General features: G+C 42.9%; 1 protein-coding gene across 1 annotated transcript in view; it reads left to right on the top strand.

Moving 5' to 3' along the window:
• Window positions 1-23,353, top strand: part of LOC138258999 (contactin-3-like) — a 1,120,386-nt gene that overhangs the window by 363,461 nt on the left and 733,572 nt on the right. The window contains exon 3 of the mRNA XM_069206372.1: window positions 1,322-1,448. Within this exon, the coding sequence (XP_069062473.1) occupies window positions 1,322-1,448 (127 nt within the window). The remainder of the gene's footprint in view (window positions 1-1,321; window positions 1,449-23,353) is intronic.

Genomic DNA, 23,353 nt, shown 5'->3' on the forward strand with positions numbered 1-23,353 from the left:
TGCACCAAATACCAAGGCTGATAATCAGTTTCCTGAGTCTCCCTACTCCCTTTTCTCACTCTTGCGGGTTCCTGCTTCCTTCCTTTGTGACTACTTTTTTGTCTTTTTCTTCCTCCTTCTTTCTGATGTGTATGTTTTTACCTCTCTTGCACATTGTAAATATCTCATAGGAAAATATGTGACCTACTGCCAACCACTGTCTCAAATTCAGCACATCTTAAGGCAAAAAACAGTGGCACAGGCTTGAAATAATTGAGCACAGAGCACCAAACTATATATAACACATAGTAGAAAAATCTTCCTTGAAGAAGTCTGTGCCATTTGTCTGAAGAACAAAGCAGCAGGAAGGTATGTAAAATGGGCATGAATCCCTGTTCATGCACATTCGTGACATGGGGTGGGATTCTAATGCTGGAAAGAAGGTTTGCGTACCTGCAAATTAGCATCCAAGGAGTTGAGAAAAATAATGAAAAGTACTTTGAAAGAGCAAATCTAATTAAAGGGTAAAAAGAAGGACGTTGGGAGCAGAGAAGGACATAGGAATAATTAAAAATGTGAGTGAATCAGGGAAGGAAGAACATAAAAGCAAATTTCTTTATAAGCACCGGACAAACTCAACTGTCATGATTATACCTGGAGCTAAAAAGGATAAACACTGATGACCGCTGATTTTTATAATTTTTGAAAACACAAAAAACAGAATTCAAGACATACAGAATCAGGAAAGCAAAATTAAGAACTGTACATTACACATCAAAGTATATTGGTTTCCATTCATGTGTTAGCGCAGTTTTCAACTGTAGAATCGAGTTAGTAGTGCTAATGTTAGGCAGCAGGGAGCTAGGGTGTAAGAATCTGGGGAGATACAAGATGCATGACTTAGATGCAGCACAACATGGATATCCTGTGGCAAAACATATTTTCTCCATCTAGGTCAATATATATTTTCTGTGGGAACTGTGGGCACAATTCTTAAACTGATAGAGGGCAAATGGCCTCATGCCTTTGCTTGCACTGTATTTGAAACCTTCGCACAACGTGTTGATGAATAAAAAAGGCTTCAAACCCACTCCCTGCTAGCATTTTTATTCAATTGATTTTGGTGTGCCTATGCCCTAGTAGAAGGAACCAAGCAACTGGAAAAAAATGTTGGAGCCGTACCACAAAGCATTTATCCATCCCCATTGCTAGGTTATGCTTTATTAAATAACCATCCATCATTTTTTTATGTCTTAGCAATGATGCGTCCCACCTGATTGTGCTTTCAATGCTGTTGTACTGTCTGATGCTTCCTTTTCAAGCCTTTATATGTTTTTTGCAGGTGATATTGCATTCCATGGGCCCGTTTTCATCAGGGAGCCCAACAATATTGTTTTTCCCGTGGGAAACGAGGATAGAAAAGTTGTCCTGAATTGTGAAGCAAGGGGTACACCAGTGCCACAGTACAGGTACGATCATTACTCTTACTTTTAACTCATGTTTTCTCATCCTTGCACATTGACCCTTGGAACCCTCTTACCTTATTCAACACCTTACCTCAGATTTACTTACACTATGTACTGGTTCATCTTTTGGGATTTATTTTGGAAAGTTGCCTTGAAATTGGGCAAAATTAAGGCTTTGCGCTGCTTTTTGGGTTTGATGCAAACCCCTATTGGCATACGGGTACCTACACCAAAAAGTGCTTCCTCAAAGCATGTGTAAATTTGTAACATTGTATAAATGTCTCCAAACTTTGGATGTGTGCTGCCCTGTACAGCCCACATACAAAGTGGGAAAACATGAAAATTAAATCAAAGCTCGGTGCTTTGTATTGGAAGGCTACCCGCCTAACACAGACCTATGTTGGACACACCACTCTGGTGAAAGGGTTTGATAGTAGCACAAAGCAGCAGCCAAATGTGGGGCGTTCCTCGGAGAGAGAATGTATTTCAATAGATAAGGTGCTTTCCACTTCCCTCTCTTCATAGCATTGGTGCTGGATTGGGAGTTTCTTAATGAATTTACCACTCAGCTTGAATGCATGAGTCAACAGTAGGTTTTTCTCTACGTGACAATGTCCATAGAATAAGACGTATTTGCCTCTCCATACAGCTTTGCTTCCGTTAGCGCTTTGTCTCTGGCATTATTCTTACTCTCTGCAGTTCTCTTGACACAGACCTCTTCACGAAGGCACAAAGGAGAGTTATTCCCACTTTTTGGACGCACAACATCTATGTCAGTCATGATGATATTCCGCAGATCTACTTCCTGACTTCTTAATATGTTAATTTACAACTTGACATGTTCTTAAAAGAGCTGTTGTTACCTTCCCCTAAAGCACAGTAAACAATAATTATTTCATGACATTATTTACCTAAAACCTCCTCTGATCTTTGAGTCATGATATGTATTTAAAGGTTTGTCGGAAAGCAACTTTTAATGCGGTGGAAAGGGAAGAGTGAATGCACTAACACTCAGGGGCAAATTTATTGAAAAGTGGCGCATCATTTATGATGAGCCACTTTTCTAGCGCTTCATTGCCTCCCCCTAATGACACCATGTGTGCGCTGTATTTACAATACGGCACACTATGGTGGTCGTATCCACATTAGCTTCAGAATTTATGGTGCTAATGTGACGCTTTGTAGGATTAGCGCCATAAATTGTGGGACTAATGCAGCAAGGCACAGGGATGCCCATTGTTTTCAACGGGAATGTCATTGTGACGCCTGCGTTAATAATGAGGCTAAAAATGGTGCAATGAAATCTAGTAAATTTCACTGCCCCATTTTTCTGGGCCTCCCTACATGGGAACACCCCCTTGCATACATTATGCCTGACGCAGCCATAATGTAGTTGCAAGGGTTTACAAAGTGGCGCAATGGTTGTATTGCACCAGTTAGTAAATATGGTTTGTGGGGAATGCCACCTTAATGCCACATTTGCGTTAAAAAAATTACACAAATATGCGCAAGGTGATGCTTAGAGCACCATAAATATGCCCCTAAATTCATCATTAAAAGACAACATTTGTGGCTCTAAGAGCCATTTTTGTTTGTACTGTGTGCCATATACTAATTCTATGTAAGTAATACATAAGGTTGTAATGTTATTAAATACATTCCATAGTCTATAGTAATCAATAGTCCCTTGCCACTCAGATTGCACACAATGGCTTCTGAGGGTATTACTTTGTAATGAGTTACACCAAAAACTGTGTTTCTGACCACTAATGAGAGCATGTGGGATAGATGGTGGATCCTTTACAAGTGAATCCACCAGCTCCACGATAGAGTCAAACATGCACTAATGTTGATGCCACTGAAGATCTTGGAGGACCATTTTCGATGGCATCAACACCGAGAAAGTTCTTTCCACTTTGATGGTACCTGTTGAGTACTTAATTCGACCATGCTGCGATGCCACAGCAGTAGACATGTTTAAATATGACAGACCTTCCTCCACCAAGATAACAGTTTAAAAAAAAAGCTTTGCATCGTGGGTATATTTTTACTTCTGTAAAGCTAATGTGGTGGCCCACTTCTTGCATTACTGCTGGGGAGGATTTCAGTGAGATGCACGGTTCCCTGTTACTCGAAAATGGAAATATATCTCGGATCATTTGTTTCTTGGCTGTGATAGCAAATTTCCCTGTACTATTTTATTTCAACCTCAACTTCAACATGACAAACCCAATTAATCAGTGTAACAAATCTAATTTACCAATCACGTTTAATCCACTACTTTACAAAAACATTTCAGGTGCACTACAGTGTACAATAATTTGTGACAGGTCGCCATCATTCCTTCATTTCTATCATCTTGTCTTTGTACACCTTAGTGTCAGATTAAACTTCTGACTTTAAACCGATGCCCAACCAGGTTACGACGGACATAGTATACTATTAGTTAATTTCAAGCTCATGATTGCAAGCTAGAATGATTTCATTGTATGCAATATTGGGGGTGCTCTTAAAAACCAAATCATATCATCGGCAGTGCTTGAAATGGAAAAATCGAAGTGCTGGTACTTTGTATCAGAGTACCTGCTTGTTTCTGAGAAGTGTCGGTACTCTCCAAAGAAAGGTATCACGTTTTTCTCGAGAAGAGCAGGTACTCCCCCTCACAAACTATAAAAAGTGCAGGTACTCAGTACCAGACAGTACCGGCCCATTTAAAGCACTGGAAGTGAGAGCAAAATACGAGTGATGCGTCCAGTCAAGATGAAAGTCACTGAAATGATTTGAATATCATAATTATAATAGTGATTTTTTTGCAGAAAGTGGACGAAAAACTTTGCGTAATTTCGCTGTTTTTACCGTTGTCTACATCCTCGAACTATCTGGCAAGTTGGTTTGCAGCACTCAAAATTTCAACCGTTCATAGTGGTTCATTGGTGTGGGCTAGTAAAGTAGGATGAGAAGCCACGTGAAATCCTCAAACAATTTAAAATGCCACGCAGCAGTACAATTTCAGGAAGAACTGAATGAAGTATTCGCACCACAGTAAAAATATATCAGTTATCAGATTCTGCATGTTTCGCATTTTGTAGAAATGTTTCATCCACCTTTAAAACGTAGTCATGCAATATTGATAAAGGTGAAAATTGAATAGAAAAAAACAATATCAATGTAAATACATTTCGAGAATACCCCAGTGGACTAACTATAAGTGTCGCATAACATTTCAATATTAGGGATTATTGAATGAGTTACTGGAAGGATTTCATAAGTAAAATATGACTAATAGAAATGTCTGTATCGTTATTCATAGCGTGAATATACTTTCGGAGCAACATAACACAGTACATCAATGAAAGGTTGGGGAGGGTCACTTCGTCATTACGAACTCGAATGGTGCCCATGATGAACATTTCTTACACAGATTTCAACTTTTAAGAGCAGTCGAAATCTCCTTGTGAAAGTGAAGTAGAAAACATGCAGTAATCAGAGCTGAGCACTGTTTAAGTTTGGAAAACAATACTTACGGATGCTCAAACGTCGTGCAGAGTACTATCCGAGGTCAGGGTGCCAAATTACAAGACTGTCGAGTTTCAATTTCACCTCTTGGCTGTTTCATCCACCACAAGCCGCTCCCAAGCCCCTTTATCTCACTCTTGCAATTTATTTTGTATCCCTATCTTCACCCTTTGCCACTGTTTGTCTTCCTCTTCCCCTTTCTTTCCTTCTCTTGTATTTTTCTCTCTCTTCCTATGGAACAAAAGCTGTACAGGGAAACAAAAGTTCTGGTCTCCAAAAATAAGTGCTTGTGGACCCAACTTGTGTTAGCGCATCAGACCTTAATAAGTGTACTTATAAGGGGAAACGAATAAGTAGATGAACCTTTTGACTTGCAGTTAAGAAGTTCTTACCATAGCTCCAGTACACAATCGTTAATCAATACACAATAATCATTAGTAATCAATAAAATCAATCATCATTGTAGTCAGTAAATGTCACGCACCATGACCTTTCATCCATGAATAACCACACATTTAGTAAAGTTTAGTAAGTTTATTTCCCTATATTGACAATGCTAAGGTCATGTAGATTAATCTCAATATCAAATGAAACACATACAAAAACAACACTGGTTGTCCAAAGCGGCGGAAGAAACGCAATCTAATCAAAGTTTGGATTATGACACATTCTAAAGTTACAGTGAAAATCAATAGCAGAGTCAGCTGCATTAATGAGATATAATACATGTAGTTAAGCAGAGAAATCCATCAGACATCAGTCTTTTCGTCAATAGTCAGAATTCTCAACCAGCCTCAGATTAGCATCAGCATGTTGGGCTTCATGCAAAACAATTTAATAACACAAATTTGGAAAACATCTAACTATGATAGAGTCATAAATAAAACAGTGCAGTTGGTACCTAGAAAGAAAAAACAAAATATGCATACTGATCACAGAGTATCATAATATACATATCCTAGGTATGGGTCAGCAAAGCAGAATCAGTCTTCGTCCTCAGGTCATCAGTCGATCAGCAAGGCATCAGGTCTTGGTCAGGAAAGTATTGGCAAAGTCATTTATCATTAAATATAAGCACGTCTCTACTAAAGACGCACAAAAGGTAATAAAGGTAATGGCTGTTTTCTCTCAGAATGTCAGAATTAATTAATCTCTCCCCTAAAATCTCAATAAGTCTATCCCTATCCTAAAGTGTCTGAAGTCTCTTTCCTCTGTGGCGTTTTTATATCAAAGTCACCTAAACTATCCCTTAATCCCTAGTGGTCAGTTAATCTCATGTTCATACTTTATCCAATAATATTTCTATGTCAAATCTATGAATTCTGATATATCTCCATTCACATACAGTTGATTGGCCCACTTTACGATGTTCTCATCATCCGGCTTGTCAGGTAACAATATTGTTGCAGCTTCTACTCCAGTCAGTATATTCATTGTTCTTGTCCTGGGAAAGTCCATCTCACACACATTACACATAAAAAGTTGCACTAGCAGGAAAATCGTCTCCTAGCAGTCGGCTCGCACGAAAAACTTCTGTTAAGCACATTTAACAAGAAAATGGTAATTTCACGGTTTAATTCACTTGGTCAGCATTTTTATTAAATGCTAAGAAATACAGCTTCTGCATGAGGCCTGGCAAAATAGGTCAAGACACTCGCTAACGTAAGGCCTACAATTATTAAAGCTAAAGCATACTTCATAACCCTTAATATGACATATTACTGCATTAATCTAATATCTTCTCAACATTTCATATGTATTAATCATTAATTAGTATATTTCATGAACTAGGTGGCCATTGTTCGAGGTCACAATTTCAAATACTTGCATTATTTTTCTACATTAATTCATCTTCTACATAAACTCATTATTCAAAATACATAAACACTCATTAATAAATGTTATTAAAGACTCCTGCGCTAGCACTTGCAACCACTTGCTCGAATTAATGAGAACTCATGGGGATTTAAAAGCTCACTCATAAACAGATCAGAATTGGGAATTTACACATTTTCACACATTTCAAATGATTTACAACGTATTAGAACATTGAATGTTGGGAGCTCCATTGGAAATGATAGAGTGCTCTGGGCTTTTGCTGGCTGGTAAAAGCCCAACATCAACATTCCAACATTCTTTATTCACAGCAGCAGCTGTAAATAAAGGCCTCACAGAGCCCAAGGGGATTTTAATCCCCTCGGGCTCCATGGGGACTTTACTTTATTTATTAGAACATTTTGCCTTCTAGTGGCAGAATGTTCTAATAGTCTTACAGCCCTACATAGCTGGGCTATACCTGAAATTAAAGTCCTGCTACCTTGTTAAAGAACCTCGCCTTCGGCTCAGGCCTTTAACGCTGGAGGGGGCCTTTAATAGCCGGTATTGCCCACTGAGGAGGGCTCTAAGTTTATGTTAGAACATTGGAATGTTGAGCGCTCAATTGGAGGCAATGGAGTGCTCCGAGACTTCTAATGACTGAAAGAAGCCCAGAGCTCCAACATTATAATGTGCGTCTTTAACAGATTTTGCTATGAACAAAGGCCTCACAGAGCCTGAGAGGATTGTAACTCCCTCAAACTCAGAGAGGTCTTTGTTTTACTAATTAGAACATTCTGCACTCTTGGGGCGGAATGTTCTGATAGCTACCTAGCCTGTTGTGGCTCGCCTATACTGGTCAATAATGACCTGCTCCTTTTTTAAGGGCCCTCACTTTCGGCTTGAGCCTTTAAAGCTGGAGCGGGCCTGTAATGGCTGGTATAGCCTGCTATGGTGGGCTATAATGCTATGGTAGACTTTTACAATTTGCCCTTTACCTTAGATTAGAGCAATCAATAAAGTATGGGGAAAAGTAAAAACATTTATTTAAGTGACAGAAATGAGAAGAAATATTTTTAGATTCCCTAAACCATTCCTAACGAGTCCCAAAACTCCCCACGTTTAGTGGTAAGTATGCCTCTTTTTCCAGCTACTCCCCTATTTCCTCCCAACATATATTACTAGCAGTGATAATGTGCACAGAGTCTAAAAGCCAGCTGTTAGACCTGGCATCCTTGGTGGGGTTTCCCCTAACTTTTTTGTCATCTCACCTCCTATTTCGCTGACCTCGTAATTGGTATCTTTAGGACTCTGGGCACTTTACCACTGCTGACTAGTGCTAAAGTGCTGGAGTCTTTCACTAAAATGTGATAACCTTGGCGTATTCACAATTGGCATATTAAAGTTTGCTTTAAATCCCTGGTAAAGTGCGCTACCTTTGCACAGGGCACGTGAATTAAATTCTACTAGTGAATTTGCAGCATTGATTGTCCCACCCACTGCAGAAGCCCTTCAAACATGACTCAGGACTGCCATGCAGAGCCCGTGTGTGCAGTTTTAAACTGCCATGTCGACCTGACAAATTGCCCTCTTGCCAGACCCGGTCTTTACTTTTGAATACATATGTAAGTCACCCCTTAGGTATGCCATGGACAGCCCCAAGGACAGGGTGCAGTGTATTTAAAACATTGGACATATACTTTTAAGTTTTACATTTCCAGGTAGTGATAAACTCTTGTTAACGCGTCCTTTTATGTTAATTTATTACACATTAGGACTCGTTTTAAGCCAATGAATCTTGTGACCCAGTTGAGAGACACCGTAAGACGAGATAGCTGATCAATATGTCAATCAATATATCAATAATGTCATCAATATTTATCACAACAATACACTTCACTTTGGTCAAAGACATTAATCAAATTGGCGACACAACCATAACCTTTCAGCCATGAATAACCACACCTTTAATAGAACTTTTATGAATTTTATTCCCTATTAGTTACAATCTACGAGCAAAAGGGTTAATCGCAATACCAAAAGCATAATAGCATAGTCACGATGTGGCAATTGTGATAAGATTTCATTAACGCGAGAATCACAAATTTTAGAACATAACACGGCGTAAACATAGATTAAGATAGCAGAATTCTGAACACACGTCAATTCAACATAGCATAATGTCAGTTTTTTGTCTATTTGCGTCAGTTTAAGTGAACCCCTGTCCTAACCACTGATTAGCATGTTGGGCTTCATGCAAAACAATTTAGAACACCAATTTGGAAAACATCTATCTAAGGTCTCTCTCAAAATGAGCAGTTGGTACCTAGAAAGGAAAAGCAAACAGACAAATTACAAATTTCATTGTCATAATTACCCTCCAAGAATTAGGTCAGCACTCAGGATCAGTCTTGGTCTTCAGGACATCAGTCAAAACGCCATCAATCTAAACTCAACCAAAGGGCATAGGGGACACTTCCCTCATAAGGAGGAGAGGTGTAATATGGGCAGTCTATGGGTGAGGATGGTTTTAATATGTCTCAAAGTCACCAAACAGAGTGACAGAGTTTCTGGATAAAATTAATAGCATTCCCTACCTAGTTCTAATGACCCTTCCGTGACATGGGTTTTTATCCCTTTTCCATAGTACATTCCCCCAAAATTCTATTGGACCCCACTATCTTTCCCCTATCCAATTTAACATTAGGTAATCCCAATTGTCACCCCACATTAATTCATCACACTTTGATTGGTCTCCATAATTGACGTCTTCGGAGGTGGCACGTCCGGTGTTACTTCATTCCTTGGCATGTCTTTTGGGTCAGCAGATCCATTGTCCATCGGTCTAAATGACCTTGTACATTACATTAATCTACATTTGTTTCAATTTGCACATGATTCTTAAACCAAGGCACCAAATATGTGCTTGGGAACGGAATCAACATAGATACATTCGTCTTCCAAGTTGAAGAAAAAGAACATTTGCAGGGTCATGGCCCTTTGCGAGTCAGCACACTGGAAAAACTGAAAAATGCCTTTAATATGAGAGATGGGCAGCTAAACCCACAGCTTACGCTAATTTAAGGACTATAAGGATTTTCAATATAAATTCATTAATGCAAATGTTAATATAAGCTTACTCGAGCATAACATAACATTTTATTCATTATTATTAGTTTGCGTATACATTGGTGGCCACTCACCGTTGTCACAATTCAAGTGCACGTTTAAGCAAATCACTACTATTATAGTTTCTATGCAGCATCATTACACATTATTAATATATATAAATGTTTCATGTTAATATAGATTATATAAACTCCGCTCTCTCGCTCTTAAATTCGGTTTTCACTACTGCAAAGCAAATCTCACCCATAGTTTAACATTGAGATTGCCTTATTACATTGTATTATTGCAATTCATGATTGGGAAGAGATGGGACCCCATATTTGGTGTCTCTGGAATCACAATTTAAAATCACAATTTATGGTAAAGTCAGGTTTTAAATTTTAATTCCAAAATGCCACTTTTAGAAAGTTGACATTTTCTTACTTTCTAGTACTTTCAATCTATCTCTGAATACAAATCTGGGTGGGTGACAGTGGGTTCTTGTGCATTGCCTCCAGACAACCACACACAAAGGGAGCTTTGGTGTGACTGAACAGCCATCTGCACGTTGATGGGCCATTCTGGGCAGGATGGGAGGGAGGAGCTAACACTTACACCTGAATGGACTGTGTCCTGAGTCCATACAAAGGGCTGCACTACCCCTTGTAGTGTGCCTGGAGCCAGGGCATGAAGGTTAGGGACTATGTGCATTTCAAAGGCCTCTCTTTGAAGCCTCTCCGACTTCTGACCCCACCAAATCAGTACACGTCTGGACCTGATGACACTCTGCAAAGAAGAAGGACTGCTGTACTGCTGAAGGGACTGTTACTCTGCTGGACTCTGCAGAATTTTGCTGGACTCCTGCTCTGATGTGTCTGTCCTGCTGCCCTTCTTGCCAGGGAGTGAGAAGGACTGAAGCTGCATCTCTACATCCCCAGAACCAAAGAGACTCCAAGGGTCTACAGGGGCTTGCAGGCTTGCCTCCTGTTCTGAAGTCTCAGGAAAATCAAGGACTTTAATACCCCTGCTACAGACTCTGGACTCTGCCTACTCTGCATCCTGCCCTGCCAAGTAGTGCCAATCCAATCCTGGGACCTTGGAATTGGGTTCTGCAGCAGTTCCTATAAAAATCACTGCACCAATCAGAACTGTACCAACTCTCCCAGAGGCAGACACATCATTGTAACCCTTGGCATCACCTTTAATACCGACGCATCTTCAAGTCACCTGCTGTGTGAGTGGACAATGACACATCACTGTCATCGCTAAGGGTTCACCATCGATACATTCCCGACTGCACAGATCAGAACAGATGCATCAACTACTCATTACCTCCTCTGTTCCTCGCATCAGGTCTCTGACGTTGACTCTTCCTCATCCAAAATATACTTTTTCAGCGGTACAAGGTTGGTCCCTCTATCTGACCCATGCTCCATTGCAGATATTCTATGAAAACTTGTATCGCCACCTCTACTTATTGGATTATTTTGTGTGTGTATTTACTGTTGTACTGTTTTAAGTGTTGCACAAATTCTACACATTGGCTCCTAAGTTAAGCCTGTCTGCTCTGTGCCAAGCTAAGGTTAAGTTGCGGTGTGTAACTGACTTACTCTGAGTAGTACTGTGGTCCCTACCTGGATAGGATGCATTATTCTGCCAACTAGAGACCCAATCTCTAACACCCACCAGCAAACTCAAATTCAGCAAACAGGAGGGTTGAAGTCAATATGTTTGGGGAATACCATACTGAAATTAAAGATATACCTCCTAAAGTGGAAGTCTACACTCTTTTGCCAATCTTGCACAAATCAGGTCTCTCTCCAGCCATTTCTCCTGCAGCATCTAGTCCTCTTAGTCAGCTAGGCTCTCTTGGAGTGAGAAGGCAGCCATACAAATATGAAAAGTTCTCTCCAGACAAGTCCCCTGCAGGGTGAAGTTCCCTTAGTCAGATGGGACCTCTTGGAGTCAGGAGTCCTTCTGCTTTTTTTATCCCTGAAACACGTAAAAAAGGATGGCAATTGGCCCTTAGAGAGCGATTCCAATTCCTGAACACCAACAGGATTCAGGAGTCTCTGAGTTCTTGTGTGAGTCCTCTTATTCAAGCAGGACTCAGAATTCTTCTTCCTGGAGGGCCTTCTTCTTCAAAGTGAAGGAATGTTCTTCAGGCCCTTTGGGCGGGATATTTATATGAATGTATTTAGAAAACTTCAGAAGTTGGATTTGGGGCTAGGATTATGTATGGTGGGTAGAGGTTTTTTTGCACCCCCTACTGCTTTGTGGTAGCCTCTCATGTGGAGTCTGCATTCTACCTTCTTCAATTGTGTAGCTCTCCTTATTTCAAGAGAATGTGTGAGTGCCTACCATGGCTAAACCTTGCCATATTTTGCCAGCAAAAAACATCATATGTCATGGACCAAGTCAAAGCATTGTTGTCAAGATGTATGCAGTAGAAAACTTAAATCTATGCCATTACTGAGATAAACCTTTAGAGAGGGGGCACTCTTATGCAAATTGCAGCATCTCTCTGACTTTCAGACCCAACCTTTGATTGTTCCTTAGGGACCCCAATGTAGAAGGGATCATCTAAGGGTGAAATCATTTTAAGTGCCCTCTAGGGTGTCTTTAAATAGCAGCTGGTATTTCATACTTCTTCATGGAAAACTTAACCCCAAGAGGAGTAGTATACTATTTACATTCACCATGGGACTGATAATGATTACCATTGGGAGTTCCAAAGTGTGCTGTTCCATCTGTAACAGCATCTACTGAGCTTCCAAATAATGTGATATTTCCAATATGGGGATTAAGAATTGCACCTGGCGTGTTGCATAAACTCCAACTTTGGTGTAGTGTCACATGGTTTTTTTCCGAGCCACATGTGACACAAGGCAACTTAGCTCAATGCAGGAGCGCTGGATGTAAAAGAAAGGTTTTTGTAGCCCAACAGAACTGGGATCAGGGGCACCTTGTTGTAACAGAAACAAACCTATTTTGTTGTGTACAATATCACACATACACATCACTAAGAAGAATAGACACTTAGAAATAAAAACATTTATTACAACAGGAATAACCTATTTTGTCAGCATATCTAAAACAGCTACACAGGCTATCATAAAAACAGCAAGAAGGCATGTAAAGTATTGTGAATAAAGTGAAATTTATAATGTTTAGAATGTCATCTAAAACCTAACACCCTAAAACCTACCTGTTAAACCTGATAGCCTTATGGTGTTCTTCCCCCAACTTTTTGCCCACCTTCCTCCATTTTTCTGATGTATGTTTTGCTTGTTTCTGGACTCTGTGCAAGTCCCTAGTAAAGTGCACTACATGTGCCCAGAACGTGTACATTACATGCTACTAGTGGACCACCAGCACTGATTATGCCACACACAAAAGTAGCTCCTTTACCATGTTTCAGGCCTGCCTTTGGAAGGTCTTTGTGTGCAGTTTCCTCCCATCTCGATTTGGAATTTAAAAACTCCAGCCAAGCCTTAAACTCCACTTTTATTACATATAAATCACCCCTAAGGTAGGGCCTATGTGACCCACAGGGCAGGGGGTGCTGTGTATTTAAAACGCAGGACATGTACTTTAATGTTTTACATGTTCTGGTAGTGAAAAACTCCCAAAGTCATTTTTCACTACTGTGAGGCCTACTCCTCTAACTGTCCAGCATTGGGAATTTCATAATATACATTTAAGCTGTTACTCATTATCAGAAAGGAGCAGCTACATCATGTTTCATATCTTTGGAACACTATTTGAAAATACTATACACATTACTATTTTAGAAATGCCACTTTTAGAAAGTGGACATTTCTTTGCTCTTACTTTGTGTATTCCCTCCGGACAGCCAGAAACATAGGAAGGCTAGGTGTGGCTGCATACCCATCTACATGAATTTGCCTTCTGATGGCCCTTTCTGGGCAGGAAGGGGCTAACACATACAATTCAATGGGTAGTAGCCTGAACCCACACAAAGGACTGATATTCCCCTATAGATAGCCTGGCAGACAGGACTGAGTTAAAAAGGATACTTGTGCACTTGAAAGTCACTCTTTGAAGTTTGTCTCACTTCAAAGACACATTTGAGTATAAGTACTGGGACTCTGACACCACCAAATCAGACACTTCTGGACTTACATCTGGACTATGTCATAATAACTGCTGAGTTGCAACAACGCCTGTTACTCTACTGGAGTTCTGCTCTGGAAGGAATGTGTTTCTACTGTAGTGCCCTGCAGTTCTCTGGCCCTGCAGAGGAAGAGTTGGGCTCTCCCTTGCACTACAAGTGATCTCCAAGGGCTTGCTAGCTTACCCCAGTTGCTTTAAACTCAAGAATATCAAAGTCCCTGTAATTCAACACATCGCCTGTCTGCGTGTAGCAGAACCTGTTTATTGACCCGCTTCCAGGAGTAAAATTGGTGCGTCTCTCTTAGAACTGCCACATTGCCTTGATGTAGGAGGCTGGCCTGGTTTGTAGTGGGTACCTAAGGTACTTATACCTTATACCAGGTCCAGTTATCCCTTATTAGTGGAATGTAAGCAGTGTTCTAGCAGCTTATGCTGTCTAGAGGTAGCTGCAGCAGAACAGATTAGGCTGAATTAGGAGACATGCAAAGCTCCTGCAATACCACTATAGTTACACAGTACTTATACACAATAAAAAACAATACTCAGTGTTACCAAAAGTACAGGTACTTTATTTTAGTGACACAAGGCCAGAAATATCTTAGAGGCAATACTCCTTCTGGAGGTAAGTATTATACACAATATATACACTAGTAACCAAAAACAGTTAAGTAAATAGTCATAGAATAGTGCAAACTGTAGAAAATACAATAGATTGCAATGGGCCTAGGGGCAGCACAAACCATATATTAAAATAGTTGAATGCGAATAACGAATCCCCCTCTAGGCAAGTGCAGTTTGTAGAGGGGTGCTGGGAGTGTAGGAAAACACCAAAGGTAAGTAAAGTACCCCACCCCAGAGCCCAGGAAAGCAGGAGAAAAGTAAGTTTCCTCAGGACACACCACAAGTTGTGTTAAAGGATTTTGTAAGAAAGAAGCAAGACTGCAAGCAACAAACAATGGATTCCTGGAACTGAAGACATGTGGAGAGAGGAGACCAAGTCCAGAAGTCGAAGAAGAGTCCAGGAAGGACAGGAACCCCTGCCAACCTAGAAGAAGGTGCAAAAGTGGATTCTCCGGTCAGAAGAAAAGTACAGAAGAGCACCAAAGAAGATGTCGCCGGGTTCCTCCGTGGTGCAGGAGATGTCTCACGTCGAGTTGTTGGATGCAGGCTGTTTGTGTTGCTGGATTCTGCCAACAAGCCTTGGTTCAAGCAAGTATGCGGTTTGTGTAAAAAAAGAGCTGCCTGGACCCAGGAGGGACCTGGTGGTCTCACCTCAGGCTTAGGAGACAGAGGGGGATCTCATCACTCCAGAGAGCCCTCAGAAGATGTGGCAGCACCCACGGGAGCCCCATAAAATGGGGACAAAGAAGATGCAAAGTGTGGTTGTCGCAGCCCGATTCAGTAAGGTCGCACGCCGCCGGAGAACAACTCAGGGAGCTGTCTGTCACAGGATGGAGTGCTGGGGACCTGGGTACACTGTGCACAAAGGATTCTTGGAAGAAGTGCACAGAAGCCCAAGGAGCTGTATAAGATGCAGTCCACAGGGTTACTGTTGTAGCACAGGGAGGCAAGCTCTTACCTCCTTGTAATTTGGACAGCTGGATCTTTGGACAATCTGAGTGGCTTTGGACCACCACCTGTGTTCCAGGGAGCACACTCTTCATCAGGAGAGGAGTCCCAGAGTACCGGTTGTCTTCACAGAAGGGTGCCAGCAGAAGCAGTGAAGGGACTCTATCACTCCACGGGAGATTTCTTTGGTTCTTCTGGTGATGGGTGAAGTCAGGCAGTCCTCAGAGTGTGCACACCTTGGAAACAGTTGCAATGGCTGGCTGGAGCTGAAGTTGCAGGTCACAGGAGTCCTCCTGGATACTTTGTTGCAGTTACAGCAGTTCCTAGAGCAGTCTGTGGTTGATATGACGTCAGAAGCTGAAGCACAGGATGCAGAGGAGTCCTGGAGGAATCTTGCAACAACCCAGAGGAGAGACCCTAAATAGCTCTGAGTGGGAAATTGACTACCTACCCAGGTATGCACCTATCAGGCGGGGTCTCTGACATCACCTGCTGGCACTGGCCACTCAGAGGTCTCCAGAGGGTCCCCAAACCTTGAAATCCAAGATGGCTAACACCAGGGACACTCTGGAGGATCTCTGGGTACTACCCCTGGGGTGGTGATGGACAGGGGATTGGTCACTCCCCTTTCCTTTGTCCATTTTCATGCCAGAGTAGGGCCTGGGGGTCCCTGAAACAGTGTAGACTGGATTATGCAAGGAGGGCATCATCTGGGCCCTTCAAAGCATTTCCAGAGGCTCTGGGAGGTTACCCCTCCCAAGCCAGTAACATCTTTTTCCAAAGGGAGAGGGTGTAACACCCTCCTCCCAAAAGAAATGTGTTGTTCTGCCTTCCTGGGGTTGAGCTGCTCAGTCCCCAGGAGGGCAGAAAACTGTCTGTGAGGTGGCAGCAACTGGGGCTACAGTGGAAACCTCAGAGAGCTGTTTTGGCAGTACTGGGGTCCATGGTGGAGCCCCAGGATGCATGGGATTGGCCTTCTCAATACCAGATTTGGATTGGGGGGACAATTCCATGATCTTAGACACCTCATATGGCCATATTTAGAGTTACCATTGTGAAGCTACATATACTGTATGTATTGACATATATGTAGTGCATGCTTACAATGGTGTCCCAGCAGTCACGATGTCCAGGGAATTGGCCTTGGACAACGTGGGGGCACCTTTGCTAGTGAAAGGGTGCCCTTACACACAGTTACTTTGCACCTAGCCTTCAGTAAATGAAGGTTAGACATATAAGTGACTTATAAGTTACTTAAGTGCAGTGAAAATGGCTGTGAAATAGTGTGTGCACTATCTCACTCAGGCTGTAGTGGCAGTCCTGATGAAAGGTTCGTATGAGCTCCTTATGGGTGGCAAACGAAATGCTGCAGCCCATAAGGATCCCCTAGGACCCCATTGCCCTAGCTACCTAGGTACCATATACCAGGGACTTATAAGGGTGGTCCAGTGTGCCAATCAGATATGGAGTCACTAAAGTGTAGTGACAAATTTGATAAGTAGGGTGAGCATAAGCACTGGAGTTCTCGTTAGAAGAAATTAGTGACACTGTTAAGCATACTGACAACACACATTTGCCACAAACTATGAGCACTGGGGTCCTGGCTATCAGGATCCCAGTGAGACAGGCAAAACACACTGACAAACAGGCAGAAATTGGGGGTAACATGCCAAGAAAGATGGTACTTTCCCACACTTGAGAGCTTATTGCATCGGAACTGCGCTTCACCGCCGCTGCAGTCTATGGAGATCTACGCATCCCTCAAGTGAGTGGGAAAACATGGTGCATCGCACTTCCGATCTAAAGCATCTCAGCTTGAGTGCTTGTCTTCAGAACCAAAGCATCACCATTACTGAATGGAACAGATTTACGCATCTCACCACACATTTCATTTGAACAGTTTATGCACCAGAACACAGTTTTCACTTACATATCACCCACTTTGTGAAAGGTGAGCATCCAGTGTTTGCTGAGTTTAGATAGCCAAGCATGTCCAATATAACATCACAGAATCTCTCTGTAACTTTTTTCAGCTGGATATATGTACTCCATGTTGTTGATTTCCTTGTCTTAAAAGGCAAAAGATGATGGTGTCATTATGATGATGATCACCAATATGACTATGGTGGGGGCGGATCTTGCCAGGCGCCATAATGGCCATGTAGGCTGAGAGCTCCTCCAGCCGAGAAAATTATCCTGAACAATCCTGGCATTGAGGGTTCCCAAATGTGAGAGTGCTCTCGTGGGGACAGTGTAGCTGGGCCCCGTGAACAAGAGAAACCCTCCGTGTCCTGGCTCTGCGAGATGGTGGCGGAGAAAGGTGCTGTGGCTTGCTCGGGCCTGGGAGCACTGCTGACCTGGGGAGCCCTGGGTGGGCGTGGCCTGCTGACAGCATCAGGCGGACCCGTGGAGTGTGGAGGTGAGCTCGGGGGCCCGGAGGACGGAGGTGGGGCCCAGAGAGAAGAGGAGGCAACACCAGCCTTGGCCCCCGGACGCACCTGCAGGAGAGAGATCCACGCCCCGGTAGAGGGACGAGTGCAGCAAAGGTGAGTGGGCCCAGAGGTCGATGAGGGGACCCTGGATAAGCAGACGTAGGCGGCCGTAGGTGGAGGGTAGTGCAGAGTTGCCAACCCGTGCGCTGGGCAAGATCAATCCGAGAGGTGCTTTGTCCACGATCAGTTTTGTGCCTCGGAGGTAGATGGATAGAGTGAGGTCCCGTTTCTGAACTTGCAGTATTGGATGGCCTGGGGAATGAGACGCACACACTGCTGATGGTCTGGGGGTGGCCGCAGGAGCCTGGAGGCGCATTATCAAGAAGACAACCGATGACGCTTAGAGACCTCCACATTTGTCTCTGTCTGGAGGGCCACTGTCCACGAGCGGACTGCATCACTATGGGAAAATTAGAGTGCAGACCAAACTACAACTCAACTTAAGGAAGGCTCACAAGGTACGGAGCAAAGGAGTGACTGCCTCCGAGGAGGTGTTGGAGGGAGCTTCAGGGGAGACAGATGCGGACTTGAAGCAAATATTGATATCTATGCAATAAAGCCTCACAAAAATTGATGGGAAGATAGATACCCTCACGTACCTGATGGATCAAATGTTGGACAGGCTGGATGGGCACGCTGAATGTTTATACCAGGTGAAGCAAAAAGTGTCGGAGGCTGAAGATGAGCATAATATCCTAGCGATAGCCAAGAAGAAGTTGGATAAGCTTCTACATACATTGCAAGCAAAATCGGAAAACCTGGAGGCTCGCTCTTGTAGGAACAATGTATGCATAGTGGGTATAGCAGATTCGACCGAAAATGATAATTTGGAGCGGTAGGAGGAACAGTTATTGTCGGACCTGTTGGGCCATGAAACATTCTCAGATATGTTTGTGGTAGAGAGGGCACACCACTCATTGGTGCAGCGGCTGCCACTGGGGGCCCCACCGCACCCCATCACAGCAAGGCTCTTGAAATAGAGGGACAGAAACGCAGTGCTTTGGAGGGCCAGAGATAAAGGAACATTGCACCATTAGGGCACCATAATATCCCTCTTCCCTGACTTCACCCAACATGTGCAGGAAGCCAGGTGACTGTTTTTGCTGGGTAAACTGAAACTTTGAGAACTGAAATTAGACTATAACATGCTTTATCCTGCGAGACTCAGGGTGATGGTTGGGGGAAAGGCAATGATCTTCACTGATCCACAGAAACTGCAGCAATTTATTGCTAAGAAAGAGGCCAAGGGATAACCACGAAATGCACGAGCAGCTGGAGATGGAGATGTAGAGGAGGATATGGACACAGTGGAATTAGACTGGGGACAATGACAGGGGCTAAGGCTTTCCCTGGCATAGTGACGGACTGCCGAGCTCAATCTACAGGTGGTAAGGGCCTGTCATATCATACAACTCGTTAGGTTACCATGGGCCATTGCTACCAACCGAACTGCATTTTTTGGGATTGGTAAGTCAGTGAGAAGGGACTTTGATTGGGGCTAATGCACGAACCTGTAAGGCAGTGTCCAATGGAGGTTCGGGCATGGGGAGCGAGACATTGAACCCATTTCATAAGTGATCCTTAAGGCATTAAGTACTGGAGGATGTCGGCCACAGCTGTGGTCACGTGCAATGCAAAGCACTTGCCTTTATTGGCCCCATGTGTGCTCCGCTATTGTGTTATGTATTTTTGGTATGGGGAATTTTAGTGGATTTTGGGGGAGACCTGTGTAGACGCGCAAGTCTGGGCAGTGTAGACTGCAGGGAGGAGGGTAGTTGGGAATGGGTGAAATGTACTCCTCGTTGGCAGGTGACCTGGTCGATGCTCATAAAGTACGCTTGTAAATTTGTCAACGTTATCAAGATATTTTATATCTAACACTCAACCTTTTGCTATGAAAGATCAGGCGAAATCTGAGCCCTTACAGTTACTCACCTGGAATGTCCGGGGCCTAAATGATAATCGTAAGATCCGTAAGGTAGCTGCATATTTGCTTCATCACACTGTAGACATAGCAATCCTTTAGGAGACACATCTGGCACCAGGTGGTAGAGATATAGTGCAGCGAAAGATGGAGGGATTGGTATGTGAGGCTGGTTTTACAACGCATGTGAGAGGGGTGCTCATTTGGGTGAAGAAAGTAGCAGGGCTTAGGCTGAAGGAGATGTGTGCGGATACAGCTGGTCGCTATGTAGTGGCTAAATGTATTATAGAGACCCTCGCAATGCTGGTAATTGGGCATATACATCTCTAATTATGATTACCCTAATTTTTATTACACTCTTAATGCTAGGCTACAGCAATGGGGTGACATACCGCAGTTATGGGAAGGGGATCTAAACTGTGTGCTAAATACAGACCAAGACCACTCGCCTGGTCCTCATCAGTGGCTCGGGTTCTCACTGAGATATTAACACGGTAGGGGATAGTGGATGTTTGGGTGCATCGATATCCAAAGATTCTTGGGTACACTCATTACTCAATGGTGCATGATATACACACTTGCATAGATTACTGGGTGTGCTCACGAGAGTTCTAGCCTATGGAGGCCATTCACTACAATAAGGGAAAAACAAATGTGGCTGTTTTTACCTCACCAGGGTTTATAAAACTATTTTTATAAGGTCCCTGCTTATAGTTACATGGCACCCAGCCCTAGGGGCACATAGGGCACACCTTAGGGGTGACTTATATGTAAAACTAAGGTAGTTTAAGTCTTTGGAACTACTTTTAATTCCAAAGTCGAATTTGCATGTAACTTTAATTTAAAAGCAGCCAGCAAGGCAGGCCTGCCTTTAAAATGACACTGAGCACCTCAGCAGTGCTATGGGGCTTTACCTATGCTGGGGTCCCTAAACCTCCATGCCCTACCATATACTAGGGACTTATAGGTAGGTTAACTTAGCCAATTATAATTAGCCTAATTTGCATACTGATTTTACACAGAGCACAGGCCCTGGGACTGGTTATCAGTACCCTGGGCACCATCAGAGTCAGGAAAACACCAGCAAAAAGTGGAAAATAGGGGCAAAAAGTTAGGGGGCCTCTGCAATCAGCCCTGTTCTCTCACAGGCTGGCAAACAGCCCAGAGTAAGATGGCCAACACTGACTCTCCAGTATGATTTGGGGGATCTAGGTGCCTCAAATCTAGAACCATATTATTAGGTTGCACAGGCACAGTTTGTGCACTACTGGGTACACAGACTAGCAGATCTATGCCATGTCCGGCTGGGGCGGGGGATGGTACCACCAGCCAAACTGCCTTGGGTTCTGTTTGACAGACCGATGCACCAATACGGGATGCTGGACTCAGTTAATTCAACAACATTTGCCTGGCAGAAATTTATTGAAAGGCAGTCGGGACCTTACTATACTCGCTGACCATGTCTCTGGAGTGGTGTGCTTGGCTTCTGCTGTTAAAGCACTACAGGACTCGGGCATCGCTACTATGGGAGATATGTTTGAGGACATTCATCTATGGGGCTGGGAGGAGATGCGTCAAGATAAGGTCACTGGTACTCCACTAACTAGGTTCTATTATTTAGAGCATGTGCTGCGTTGCAGGAGATATTGTGGGATGATTACGTTGAGCCTTCTCCAGTCCTCACTCTGGCGTTTCTCCCGCAGCACTCCATTCCCGGTCATGTATTATCGAGATTGTATGCTGCGACGCAGGAAGCGTGTAGATCAGAGGTGTCTAAAGCTTGACTGGCATTGCAGAGGGACTTGGAAATAATTATAGATCATAAGCAATGGGAATATTGTTGTTCTGTAACTAGAACCATTTCCCTTAAAGGGCACCTCAGACTCATACACTGTAAATTCCTCACTCAGGTCTATTATACTCTGTCCCGGTTGCAGACGCATCGTCTCAGTGATCACGCAAGGTGCTCTAGATGCTCAGAGGATGAAGCTGGTCTCCTATATGTGGCATGGACTTGTCCAGGCATTCAGCTTTTCCTTCAGCTGGTCCTTCAAGAGTTAGGTTTCATCACAGATGTGTTGGTGGGCTATGATAAGCCACTTCCACCCGCGACTAGATGATAAATAGCTCTGGGGCTCATTCTGGCAAAGAGACGCGTGGCTATGCATTGGGATAATGGCCCATTGCCAACGGTGGAGGAATGGACAAGGGATATGACATATTGCAGCCTGCAGTCTGACTTATATAGTGAACTCCTTCCAAGTTGCACTCGCAAAAGAGATATTTAGGGCCCGTTTCAGACCTTCGTTGAGAGACAGGAGCAGGGGCATAATGCATGAGGAGCACACATTGATTAGGCTGCAAGTGGGTGGCCTACCGCACCCCCACCACTGGCAAGAGTTTTGATGAGGGGAAGACAGGACTTGTAATTGCAATGTGCAATTGGTTATGGTCCGCCTGCAAACAAGCTATAACCAGGGATGGCCTGCACTTCTCTGAACAGGTGGGATATAGGGCACTGAAAAAAACAGAGATGTTAGACGTATCATTCATTGAAAGATACACCAGGGGTAGTCCCCTGTCATGGAGAGAAGATGGCAGCATAGGAGAGCTGAAAGCGGGATCACTGCCAAAGTATACTATTCATTGCTATCTGATTGTTTTTAATGTGTATGTTATTGTTATTATACACTAAAAACTCAATATATATATATATATATATATATATATATATATATATATATATATATATATATATATATATATATGTGATTATTGTGAATCCTTCAAACAACTTTGAAAGTAAAGAATGAAAAAAGATAGAATCAGTCCAACCACTTCATTATATCCAGTCACCAGACCAGACCTAATGTTCTTGAAATGATGCACAACAGCAGTCATCAAAGACAAATTAAATATAATTCTCTGTGAAAAATCTGCAAAGTGTGTTGGATTTTGTATCTATAACAGCCTCTGAATTACCAAAGCAGTTCTGGCTGTGTGTAGGTTATGCATTTCAACTGCTGAAGTAAAAGGGTCCTAGCTTTTTCAGATTGTCAAAACACTTGGTTTTCATATGTATCATAGGCCTTCGGCTGTTTTTGATGATATTTTGACGTGGCGGGCACAATGTAATTCCACAACACTGTGTTGTTTGCGAAACTGTAATCAAGTATGAATGTCTGTGTTCCAACCCACAGCAAGTAATATTTGTTAGAAATAAATGAGGACCATTTGTTCAGAGATTCAAGATGTGTGGCAATGGCTGTCATGAGGGAAACAGATAGAACACAACATAACTCTGGCATCAAAGCACTTAGCATTTAATGTACCACTATAGTATCACA

The sequence above is a fragment of the Pleurodeles waltl genome, chromosome 9 (assembly GCF_031143425.1).
Source record: "Pleurodeles waltl isolate 20211129_DDA chromosome 9, aPleWal1.hap1.20221129, whole genome shotgun sequence".
Classification (NCBI taxonomy): Eukaryota; Metazoa; Chordata; class Amphibia; order Caudata; family Salamandridae; genus Pleurodeles; species Pleurodeles waltl.